Source organism: Schistocerca serialis, chromosome 12 (assembly GCF_023864345.2).
Source record: "Schistocerca serialis cubense isolate TAMUIC-IGC-003099 chromosome 12, iqSchSeri2.2, whole genome shotgun sequence".
NCBI lineage: Eukaryota > Metazoa > Arthropoda > Insecta > Orthoptera > Acrididae > Schistocerca > Schistocerca serialis.
In genome coordinates, this window is record NC_064649.1 from 159207494 (window position 1) to 159220833 (window position 13340).

General features: G+C 41.5%; 1 protein-coding gene across 1 annotated transcript in view; it reads right to left on the reverse strand.

The window, feature by feature from the left end:
- LOC126428465 (serine/threonine-protein kinase 11-interacting protein) overlaps positions 1 to 13340 on the reverse strand; it is a 294026-nt gene that overhangs the window by 116304 nt on the left and 164382 nt on the right. Inside the window, exons 13-15 of the mRNA XM_050090398.1 lie at positions 9011 to 9167; positions 3782 to 3918; positions 425 to 562 (exon numbers count right to left, since the gene is read on the reverse strand). Coding sequence (XP_049946355.1) covers positions 425 to 562; positions 3782 to 3918; positions 9011 to 9167 — 432 coding nt within the window. The remainder of the gene's footprint in view (positions 1 to 424; positions 563 to 3781; positions 3919 to 9010; positions 9168 to 13340) is intronic.

Consider the following 13340-nt stretch of genomic DNA (forward strand, 5'->3'; position numbering starts at 1 on the left):
TATCGGCACTACCACCCGGCTGGAGACCCGAGAAACCTTCATCGACAGTTTATGCCGGGAAAGCTTACAGTCACAGGGCAGAGAACTGTTCTAACCTGCAAAGACAATTTTTTGAGAACTGCATCACATCACTTTAGAGAATTGACAGTTGGGCAATGACCTTCAAATCCAACAAGCATAAGAAAATTGAAGAGGGCACAGAAGGGGGGAAAGAGGGAGAGGGAGAGGGGGAGAGAGGGGGAGGGAGAGGGGGAGAGAGAGGGGGAGGGAGAGGGGGAGGGAGAGGGAGAGGGAGAGGGAGAGGGAGAGGGAGAGGAGAGAGAGAGAGAGAGAGAGAGAGAGAGAGAGAGAGAGAGAGAGAGAGAGAGAGCTGTATGTTAGGTGAAGTGAGAAGAAGCATCCCCAAAGCGGGGCAGTGCAGCACCTGGAGGGCTGGCCGCGGGCTCCGCCACCTGAGGTCCGGGCCCGGTCTGTAGAGGCGCAGTGAGGGCGGCAGCGGGGGCGGGCGCAGAGGCGGGGGCGCGGCCCTCGTAAGCCGTGCACACGCTGTCAGTCAGCGAATCTGCAGAACTCTGTCGTGTCTCTCAGCAGGCGAGCACGAGGTTTCACATTTACAACTGATTAGCATCACTACACTAATTAGAGCATCATGCATTTTATTTTACCTCACACGAGGTCATCAGCCCAAAATGACTAATGATAGGATGTCTTATGTGTGTGGTGTGCAGTGTTGTGCGTGCGTGCGTGCGTGTGTGTGTGTGTGTGTGTGTGTGTGTGTGTGTGCGGTTTTTCTTCAACTGGTGAAGGACTTTGATACTTGAATAATATTTAACAGTGCACTTTCAAATGTGCCTTCTGCTACACAATACGTGGTCAATAGCACTCTGTCCTAATTCCGTCCATTAAATTTCGGGCACACAGCCACGTAAATACTACTACTTCCACTGATATTTTGGCCCCCCACTGTCCAGCCGTCCTCAGAGTGAGTTGCGAAACTGACGAGCTGCCGAGAGTGGCCTCGTATAGCCTACTGCGGTATTATTGCGTGTGCGGGTCACACGTGCCAGTCAGCGGTGAAGATGTACACGTACACATGTGACACTCTACCGTATCTTCCTTTGTCGTCGGTGTTGTCGTTGTTGCCGTGAGGCACCGTTATACCGAGTGGAAAGGCGCGTCAATCTTAGAGCGTGAGATACGGTAACCTTAAGTAATTGACAACACACAACGGTGACGGTAGCACCTGATTCCAGAATAGCTGCAGTAGTTAGGATCTACGAACTACCCCCTCTTGACCAGGTCCCCAAAACTTAACTCGTAACGGGATCCCTTCGAAGGAAATTGTCATAACGATCATTTATAAAGGCTTCGTACAACGATAAGAAATGTTACAGTTTATAGAATAATGACAGATACGACCAAACTGTCTTGTTTCTTCTGTTTTATTTAACATAACTTTGTTCACAGTTTTATTTCGCATTCACCACTCATTCACACTCTGGTGTGGAGTATATGCGAGTGCCTGAACCCTAACTCCCAAGTTCCATCAAAACCCTTTGATGAACAGTTTTGGTTGCTCGACACCAACAGTCAATGATAATGATACAGTTTTTCTCCTTTTCATAAATTGGAGCCCGCTCTCCGCGATATAATAAAAAAAAAAAAAAGGTCTCAATAAAGCGTCCCTCATGAGATGCGTATAGATTTATCCTGGAATTGACTGCCCTGCAGGTGTACTCAATTTAATGACCACAATTCGCTATCCGGGATTTCGTGTTACTAAATGTCCTTTTGTTACTCTGATTGTATACCATAGTTATTTAAACTCGCCCCTATATTTTTTCACTATGCACAGTTAGCACTTCTTTACTTGTTTATTTCTAAGAGTAAACGAAAAAAATTACGCCGTATCATCGGCTTCATCGATATAAAGCAAAACACCTCAATACGCCCAATTTTACTTTTTTTAATATGATCGGCTACCTTACTCATTAATTTACTACATATTATTTCCAATAACAATAAACAGGTATCACCATTACATTTTAATTGTATTCAAAAGCATGTTATTATCATTATGACCGACCAAATCTTAACAAATCGCGTGGCGTGCATTTTTAACGATAGCTTTGCACTTGCCCAGCCTTTATTCATGCAATATTATATATAAATATACAGACAGGACCGAAAGATCGCTCTTTCTACCGTAACCAACAGAGGCAAATACGCTATTCAAGTTCGGTTACATCTATCTTGACTCGTATTGTTACAACACCTGTGGTGAAAATGTACAGACACATTATTCATTTATCGACATCCGTTCAGTGGCAATAAAACAATGACTCCCCTGCAATTTAATTAACTGACTTCTCTGCAATTTAATTAAATGACTTCTCTGCAATTTAATTACAATGAGAGTTGGATTTCTTTATCCAAATCAAAACTGTTATCTCAATTTATTAAGTTATCGGTCAATTGAATCTGTACGGCTTCCTCGAATGTAGAACCCCAAATGGAAGGGGAGGGTGCTAAAATCTTCACGTCACTGTAGTTCACTGAATGACCTCTACCTATGCAATATTCAGCCAAAGCTGATTTGTCTGGTTGTACTAAGCATGTGTATCTTTGGTGTTCCACGCACCTCTTGTGAACGGTGCACAGTCTGACCGACAGGTGACGTATAACAATTTCCGCGAGGAATCTCATACACATTTGCCTTCGCAGTACTCAGTAAGGCTGTAATCTCTGTAGGAGGCTGGAAGATCACCTCGACACGGCATCTGTCAACGGTACGGCTTTTCTGCACAGAAACAGAACCCACAAAAGGAAAAATGCTCTCGATCTGAAGATATCATTTTCTTCTTCCAGATCACGTCCTCATCTCCTGGAATTCACATCGAATGCTCTGAGACTTTGGTGCTAGGAATATCCGTTCGCTCTAAAAATGCTTTCCAGATGTGTAATTAATTGTAGAGAAGTCACCGAGGTTCACCAAACGTACACCGATAGGCAAATTGAATGTCCGAACGCTCTCAGGTGGCACACATGTAAGTGTACTCCTCTGCTGCCGACTAGCATCTGTGACCCGTACGTGCAGTAACACCACGGTAGACTATATAAGGCCGTGTTCGGCCCTCACTGCCGGTCTCTCGACCCACTCCGAGGACGGCCAGACAGTACGACCCCAAAATATCAGTGGACGAAGTAGTATTTGCACGGCCGCGTTCCCGGAATTTAATAGGTTACCGTAATTCAAATTCTTATTACATTGTCTCTCACATTACTTCCAAGTATACCACACATTTTACGTGATTGTGTACATTTTAAATAAAATGAAGGTAAGTCATTTACAATTCCGGAAATTTTGTTAAATTTATACAGAGATTGTCGTGCCAATGCAATTTAAATAAACACTCGCATTCCCTGGCTGTCAGTCGTGGGAATGAGAACCGGACGCACGTGAGTGCGGGAGCTACTGTGCTGAGGCTACAACTGCTTGTGTCGTTTGCAAACTGTTTAAGTGTGTGTTAGAGACATTAAACTCTTAGTGCAATGTTGTTTACATTGTGCATGCTAGGAAACAAACTATGCAAAACAGAAATTGTTATTCACATTAAAGTAACATTAAAATACTTTTAACACTCCACAACATTAAAAATAGTATACACATGTTAGAACTCAAAACATTCGAATATAACGTGACACAGATGCATCCAATCGTTACAGGAGAAACTGTTTCACGTTAACGCAACCGCTACCAGAGAGCGGGACCGGCCCCTACCCGAGCTGCTGCTCTCCGTCATGGGCGGCGGGAGGGTCGGCAGCAGCGGAGGCGCTGCCACCTGCGGGCCCGTCACCGCCGGGAACCCGTGGGCTGCCACCTGCCGCTCCTCCGAGGACCGCTTCCTGCCGGGCGTCCTGCGAGTGCACACAGTTACCAGTTACCACGTTACAGTCCGTCCGGCAGTGTCACAGTTCCGAACAACTTAATGCTGCCAATCTTCTTACCGACTGACAATACCCGTGACAAAAAATTATTTGTGCAGTCATAAAACAACAATATACGTCTAGCATAAATTCCCAGACACTGTGTGTCGCGACATCAGTCCCGGCAACTGCCCGAAGGGAAGGAAGCGCCCGCTCGGTTGTGTCGGTGGGTACTCTGCAGGTCTCAGTCTTCTCCCGGAGATGTGCAGATGTCCTAAGAAAGTTGATAATGAGGATAGTGAAATAATGGTAGAAGCTGAAGAAATGAATTAAAATTTGTGCCTAGCAAGCAGGAGACCTGGACGCACATTCTACATCTTCATCTACATCCATACTCCGCAAGCCACCTGACTGTGTGTGGCGGAGGGTACCTCGAGTATCTCTATCGGTTCTCCCTTCTATTCCAGTCTCGTATCGTTCGTGGAAAGAAGGATTGTCGGTATGCCTCTGTGTGGGCTCTAATCTCTCTGATTTTATCCTCACGGTCTCTTCGTGAGATATATGTAGGAGGGAGCAATATACTGCTCGACTCCTCGGTGAACGACTCCTCGGTGAAGGTATGATCTGGAAACTTCGACAAAAGCCCGTACCGAGCTACTGAGCGTCTCTCCTGCAGAGTCTTCCAATAGAGTTTATCTATCATCTCCGTAACGCTTTAGCGATTACTAAATGATCCTGTAACGAAGCGCGCTGCTCTCCGTCGGATCTTCTCTATCTCTTCTATCGACTCTATCTGGAACGGATCCCACACTGCTGACCAGTATTCGAGCAGTGGGCGAACAAGCGTACTGTAACCTACTTCCTTTGTTTTCGGATTGCATTTCCTTAGGATTCTTTCAATGGATCTCAGTCTGGCATCTGCTTTACTGACGATCAACATTATATGATCATTCCATTTTAAATCACTCCTAATGTGTACTCCCAGATAATTTTTGGAATTAACTGCTTCCAGTTGCTGACCTGCTTTATTGTAGCTAAATGATAAGGGATCTTTCTTTCTATGTATTCGCAGCCCATTACACTTGTCTACATTGCGATTCAATTGCCATTTCCTGCACCGTGCGTCAATTTGCTGCAGATCCTCCTGCATTTCAGTACAATTTTCCATTGTTACAATCTCTCGATATACCACAGCATCATCCAAAAAAGCCTCAGTGAACTTACGATGTCATCCATGAGGTCATTTATGTATATTGTGAATAGCAACGGTCCTATGACACTCCCCTGCGGCACACCTGAAATCACTCTTACTTCAGAAGACTTCTCTCCATTGAGAATGACGTGTTGCGTTCTGTTATCTAGGAACTCTTCAATCCAATCACACAATTGGTCTGATAGTCCATACGCTCTTACTTTGTTCATTAAACGACTGTGGGGAACTGTATGAATGCCTTGCGTTTGTCAAGAAACACAGCATCTACCTGGGAACCCCTGTCTGTGGACCTCTGAGTCTCGTGGACGAATAGCGCGAGATGGGTTTCACGCGATCGTCTTTTTCAAAACCCATGCTGATTCCTACAGAGTAGCTTTCTAGTCTCTAGAAAAGTCATTATACTCGAACATAATATGTGTTCCAAAATTCCGTCTGTGGCACAAATTTTAATTCATTTCTTCAGCTTCTGTCATTTTCAAAGATAATGCCAAGACTCGTATGTGTCGGAGAAAATTTAATTCTGTCAGAATAATGAAATGTTGTAAAGAAACTTCTGAAAAGGAGTACAATCTCGTAATCTTAAGTATTAACATGCCAGATTAATTTGAGTTGTCGCACATTTTAAGGACGGGAAAAGACGTCAAATGTCAACTTACAACTCGTAAGGAGAGTTTACTCCTAAAATGTCATGTAGAAGAGATCATTTGCTTTCTTTAATTTAAAGTAGTAATTACAACTTGGGTGATGTAGACTGGAAGATGAATTTGGAAAGTATGTGGTCGAATATATTATTATTATGTTGGTGCATAAGTTCTGAACCTTTTTACGTAAGTCTGATGAATACGTAACACAAACTTTAGTCATCAATAATATATTCTCTGGAGCAACTGAATTACATTCTCTGCCAGGGTTTCGACTACCTCTTGTTGTGCCCTGAAATGAGAAATGTCCTGCCCGCTATCCTTCCCACCCCTCCCACAGTGGTATTGCGCCATCCACCAATCCTACACGATATATCCAACCTCATCAACTCAACAAACATTTTAAGAATCTCTTAAGAGCAAAACAGTCTACAGCTAAAAATGGAAATTATCCAAAGACCAATTACATAGGTGTTCTTATTCATTCTGGGACGAATTCAATACGAAGCAGCAGTCGGCAAGAAATTTTAAGTGAGATGAGAAACATCATTTGTGCAGCCAAAGCATTGTACACAAACTCAAGACTGGTTGTAAGTGGAATTCTGCACAGAAGGTCAGTAAGCAGTTCTTATACAAACAACATAAACAGTGCTATCAGGGAACAGTGTGACGAATCCAGCACAATATTCGTTGACCCCAACAAATTTTTAAGTGACAAATGCCTGGGAAGGGATGGCATGCATTTAAACAGACTAGGCTTACTGAATGTCAGTAAAATGATTACAGACATCTGTAAAATCATTAAGAACAAGGGAAACTGATACTGTGTGAAGGGGGTGAAAATTCAAACGTGAAAACTGCAATAAAAAATGTCTTCAAGGCAGAATTTCCAATATAAATATAAGTACTACAGACAGTAAGTTCCAGAACGACATGAAAAATTCTTCTGTATTATGTTTTACTGAACACTGGCTTGACAAAGAGAAACTTCATATGGTACGTAGTCCAAATTTTATATTGGTTAGTTATTTTTCTTGAAAATTCTATAAATATGGTGATAGTTGCATTTATGTTAAAAATAGCATAAATTTTAACTGTATGCCTTATGTAGAAAAATTATCCATAGAGAAAGATATTGAGGTAAATGGAATTGAAATCACGGATGAAAAAATTGCTATAAGTCTATACAGAATGCCAACTGGCAACGGAAATCCTAACTGTCCCCTGTGAATACATTTTTCAAAGTATTCTGTATGTAAACAAAAATATTGACTGCCATGTTAAAAATTCTTTAGTAGACAGCTATGAAACTAGAAACCAATACAATCTGCATCTAGAGAGGAAAAATAAAGTTAAAACTCAGTACAGCTTATTGTACAATGCCGTTAAATTATATAATAAATTACCCCAAAATATAAAAGATATTGACACAATTGGAAAGTTCAAAACAAAACTAAAAAAATTTTTATTAAATAAAAGTTATTACACGTAGTGTAATTAAAGTAGCCTGCAATGTAACAAACAAGGAAAAAATTATAATATGAAATCCAGAATTGATCAGTACTATAAGAAAATTACACAAGGATATAAAACTAATGTAAGATACCCTAAAATGTGTGTAAATATTAATTTTATGTGTATAAACTGTAGTTATATTGTATTGTATATGATATTGCTGACGAAAAAGTCCTGGAATTCTGAAAAATTCCCGAGTTTTTACCAGAGTTCGCTGTTGTCCTTGGCCGTATAACCCTGTACTAATGAGGAGGTAGTGAACAGAATTGGGAGACATGAAACCTGTGGCAGAACATGACCAACAGACGGGGTCAGCTGACAGGACACACTTTGAGACATCAAGGGATTTTGTGTGTGTGTGTGGGTGTGTGTGTGTGTGTGTGTGTGTGGGGGGGGGGGGGGGGATTGTAGAGAGAGGCTAAGAGATGAATACAATAAGCAGATTCAGAAGGAGGTAGGTTGCAGTAGTTATTTGGGGATCAAGAGGCTCGGACAAAGTAGAGCATCATCGAGTGCTGCATCAGACGAGTCTTTGGACTGTAGACCACAACATCTTCATCATATGGTAATATAAAATAAATTCATGATGTAATTTCTACCATGATAAGATGACAGTGTATTATTCATGGTTTTATCCTCTGATGCTAACTATTTTATATTTCACCTAATACCAAATACTTATGAACCTGATGATTGTCCAACGACTGAAACTGATTGTATAAATAAACTATTTTAGCAGCAGCTTAAGAAGGTAATACAATATTTTTCAGAAAAATATTTTCACAGATACTTCCAAATATATTATCACTAAATGATCAGTGAGTAAGTAATTAAGATGTTTCAGTTCTTTAAGTGAAAGTAATTAATACTGTGCTCTACAGAGAGTTGTCAACTAACACTCGAACAGAATTGTCAAGTAACACTGCGTATTTGTGAGAAAAGCGCTCAAAAAGACTGTGTTGTGTCACCCCTCATTAAATCGACCAAGACTTATACGAATAATTGTAAGAACAGTTATTATTATTATGTTCTTTAAGTTTGTTTTTGGTTTTCAGAAATACTGTGGGAAGAAAGTTTATTACGTCGCAGATAACGTGGAAGACGTTGCCCAATGATCATCACGAAAGTTCGACGTAGTGGCAAGTGGGCAAGGAATAAAACGAATGCTGCAAACTACCACAAGCCACGGAAGAGCCTGGGCCGCGAGTGCGTCGAGCTTCCTAGATCGTTGTTGGAGAACGTCAAAGGAAGAGAGATGCTGCTTTCTCTCTGTAAACAGATTGATCGAGTCTTGAGAGGTTCATGTAAAACGTATAGGCGGGTGACACATTAGAAGGGACCTGATGCCTGTAATACTTCCACAGTTGTTAAACGGCAAAACCAATAGTTCGTCATTTACATAGATAAAAAGTAGTAAAGATATAGGAAAGGAAGAGTTGCGACGTCAGAACGAAAAGTGATACATCGCTCAGCAACGAAGGAGGACGTAAACATCGGGCGTTACGTGGTGAACACAAATCAACTGATAAAATAGTAAGTCTGTAATTAAGCATAAAGCCACGTAACACTGCAACTGTTAAGACAGATAAGACTTTTACCAAAAAATAGTCTCAGATAAGTGACGTTTCATCGAGTCCCCTAGAAGTACAGTTCCGATTTATGTATGCCGCAAAAAGCACTGTCACCAATTCCGACAGAAAGGTGGTGGCCCCACCTGGCTCCGCTGCCATCCAGGACTTCGATGCTGCTCTGGCTGGGGTTGCTGATGATCTCGATGTCGCTCTCGCAGCGTCGCGGACCCCCGCTGCCGGTGCCCGAAGGCGTCGCACTCGCAGACGGCTCCCCCAGCGCGTCCAGCGAGGCCGCCGAACCTGCGAGGGTCGAGTGGTAAGCGCTCGGTACTAAAGATTGGTGTAAAACTTATCTATCGGACACTGGAAAATCGAGACAGAATAATAGTGACTATACGTATTACGACAGATCACCCGTATTTACTCAAATCTACGCCGCACTTTTTTTCCAGTTTTTGTAATCAAAAATCCGCCTGCGGCTTAGAATCGAGTGCAACGTAAGCGGAAGTTCTGAAAAATCTTGGTAGGTGCCGCCACAACTAACTTCTGCTGTAGAATATATGAAGCACTACACAGGCATGCTTTGCAGGCACAAAGATAAATACTGGCGCCAAAACCTCTGCGTCAGTAAATAAATTTAAGAAAAGGGTGGAAGGCGAGCTTTTTTCTCCGCCCCGAGTTTTGACCACTGCATTTTCATACATTATCCAACGAAGTAAATACAAATTCCGTATTGTTCATCTTCGAATGTAGCAGCCTTTCAATGTACTACGAAAATCCGACTGGCAAGACTGTTTGGGATGTTTGTCTGTCAATATGGCTAACTCTACGTTCTGAATTTTTTCCTACCTGTGAGAAGAGATGGTTGCTAATAGGAACTTTTATGAATTGTGAATCACATGCAGTATTCTCTTCACCATAAGAATAATACGAATGCAAACATTTTGCCATGTATGCTTTCATGTTTGCTGCTATCTCATCTAAATCCTGTCTGCCTAATAATCTACGAAACTAAGAGTGAGAAAACAGCAAACGCAGAAGAATATACATATCATGTCATGTTTACATTAGTATTATTCTTATGCCGAATAGTGATACTGTCAGAAATTAAGCACGGCAACTGACTAGATTTTTAAATCTAAAATGACTCTAATTTCTGTGCAGAATGTAATGTACTAAAGAGGCGTATGCAAAGATTTTCAAACAGAGAAAATTTTTTGATAAAATCTCATTTAGAACATCTTCTATCATACGCAGTCTATTATTTGGTTCTTGTTTATCATTATCAAAGAAAGCAGCAGTGTAAGCAATAACAAGTTTCAAACGGAGAAAAATTTTCAATAAACTCTTGTTTAGAACATCTTCTATCATACGCAGTCTATTATTTGGTTCTTGTTTATCAATATCAAAGAAAGCAGCAGTGTAAGTAACAACAAATAGCAGTCTCTTCCCATTTTTTGGCTAATGAGACGATTCCTCTCTCTCTTTTTTTAATTGTAAGCGGCGGTAGTGTGCACAAAAGCAAGCCATGCCTCGAGTGGCGACAGGCTGTAAACACACATTATCAGAATGCGACAAACATGACACAGTACAATAAAGCATTTTCAGCTTAGAGTGACGTAAACACCTATAACAAAAAGAACGGCACTTATCATATCAAAGAAAAATAAGCAATCAATTCAAACCACACGAAGTACGCGAAAAAGGAAGAGTAGTCGTATAAAAATGGACGGAACACCTGACGCATAGCAATGGCTACCTGGTAAAGCTGAAATGCTAAGCTTACGATTCGAACCAAACTACTGTAGCTGTATCGTCATTCATTCGACCAACTTTGATTCGATTTGGAGGTGCGGCCTAAAACTTCTCTCTCCCCTCTTTTTGAGTCTCAAATTTCAGGTGCGGCTTAGATTCGGGAAATTTTTTTCCCTCGATTTTGAGTCTCATTTTTCAGATGCGGCTTAGATTCAAGTAAATACGGTACTTGTCAAGCAGAGGAGGTGTCGAGCAGGACAGTTGCATTTCTACGTAGGCTCACACAAACGGCCACCGTCATCTCCGGACGTCGTGGTCCCGATACGCAGGTGAGCCAGTGGGATACGAGGCGTGTGTGAGGCCGGAGTGGGAGTCGGGCGCGGGGGACGGGGACCGGTTGAGGCGAGGGGACTACGTCGCAGGGAGAGCTCTCGCCCGTGCAATTCGGAGAAGCTGCACCAACCGTCAAGTAGTCGTCTGAGACCTGCACACGGTGTCACGTGACAATCGGGCAGTCTGGCCGTCTTTCGGCCACAGTTCGATGTCAGGCACTGACAGCTCTCCAGTGACCGCAAACGTGCAGAATCGCAAGTGACAGACGTGGTCGAGTCGGTAGATGGTACGGCCGCTTTCACAGACGGCCCTAACTTTGAAGGCTGTGACAGGACTGGAGTAGTCGGTACTGGGAGGGTGCACAGGACAGGTCTACTGCGGGGGTACGTCACAGCCACGAGCCTCACAATCTGGGCACCTCTCTCTGCTCGTGTGTGCATCTCCCACAGTGGGAAATCAGTGAGTAAGAAGGAAAATGTAAACTCTAACAAACATTCAACTTAATGGACAGGGGAAAAAGCAGCTACCTGAGAAAGACTACAAAAGTAAAAATCAGTGAGAAATGCTAATTTTGGGACAGGATAAAAAAAAAAAAAAAAAAGGGAAGATATTACAAAGCAGGACGTGAGTAGAAACATTTCAATCGAGATGCGACACAGAAATATAAGAGTGCCTAGAAAGAATGAACCCGAGCAAATAAAACAAAGAGTTATACAATGTTTTGAACAAATAAAGTGGAAATCTGACCAGTTCACAAAAGTGCGTGAAGATCTCTAAAAAACTGGCACAAATAAGCCAGGAACTGGTGACAGAACCGGCAAAACAAAATTAAGTAGTGGGTAGGTCTCCAAGTCAAAATGGATCCAAGAAGAGAGGAAAGAAAAGTGACAGTGGTAAGTAGTAAACACGAACTCCTGGAGGAGGTGCAGAGTTGAAGTTGTGGCTCGGTGACGGCAGCCGGTAAGAGAGAAACGGAAGAAGTGTGACAGAACTGACGGTAACAATTAAAGACAACATTCCATTCTTCCTGTTGCGTACAGATTTCTAACTTGATGAGCAACGAGCAAAACGTGACCTCGACTTACATTCGGCATTGGAGAATATTGGTCAGATTCGAGATCTGCAATACAAAACATTAACTTATTCACTATTTAGTTTGTAGTTGAGAATCTTTTCTCTTTGCCTTATGTGATATACAAACATTTCTAGTCCGTCAATTAAATCCACTGTATGTGATTTTTGGAAGTGATGGAGACTCTTAAGATTTTCTTCTTTGTTTTTGAATGGGTGTCCAGTGCTTTTTATGTGTGTGGCTATTGCTGATTTTGTAAATTTGTTACACGTGTAACAGTTGATGCATTCATTGCATATTGTTTGAAAGTTCCTGCCAGTTTGTCCTATGCAGCAGCTTGAGCAAATTTTACATGTTAGTCTGTATAATACTGAGAATATTTATCTTTTTTTATTATTTAGGGTGTAGACGAATTTCTGTTGTAGTTTGTTCACTTTATGTGACCTAAATACGTTTGCTACTTTTTGGGAAAATGTTACCTACGTAATGTATGCTGCCCACACTGTGCTGTCCATTCCTTGTAGAGAACCAGGAATTTATTTTTTATTTCTGTCTGCATTTTATCTGTCACTCAGCTGGGTAAGTCATTAGCCACATCTGATGTCTCATTTTTCTCGCTGATCTCTTTGTTCATTGGGATTTTGTTCGCTTTGTGCCCTGTCGTTTTGTATGCAGCTTTCTTGTGTACATCTGAGTGATGTGATGTTCAGGGATTGTGTAGCTGGAAGTTGTCTCTTTTCTGTATATCTTGAAATTGTGCCTGCTCTTTTGGTTTTCTATGCACAAATCTAGAAAATTAATGCTGTTTTTTGTATCCAGCTGTGAAATTTACTTTTTTGTTTACATTATTAAATGATTTATGATGTTACTGGTGTCAATGGTGTTTCCAATGACTAAAATTAAGGTATCATCTAGATATCTCTTGAAGTACACTGTGTTTTGGAAGAAGTGTCTTGTCTGCTGAATATTTTCTGTTCTAGGTGGTGTTCGAAAAAGTCCGCAATCGAGCCAGATGCATATGAGCCCACAGCTACTCCAAGTCATCACTGATAAACATTACCACTGAATGCAAAGTAATTGTAGCTGGGATTTAATTCAATTAACTCTATAAACTCAATAAATTAAATTGTGAACACTTTTGTTGGCAGGTTTGTGATATCTAGCAATATAAAATGGGCAGCATCTGAAATGTTTATTTCTTTTATTTCAGTGACTAGTAAGTATGTTGTTCTTTATTACTGCAATGGCTTCTTTAACAGGGATATTAGAATATAGGTTTGTGATGTCTAAAAGTAAAACTGAATTCCGTCGGA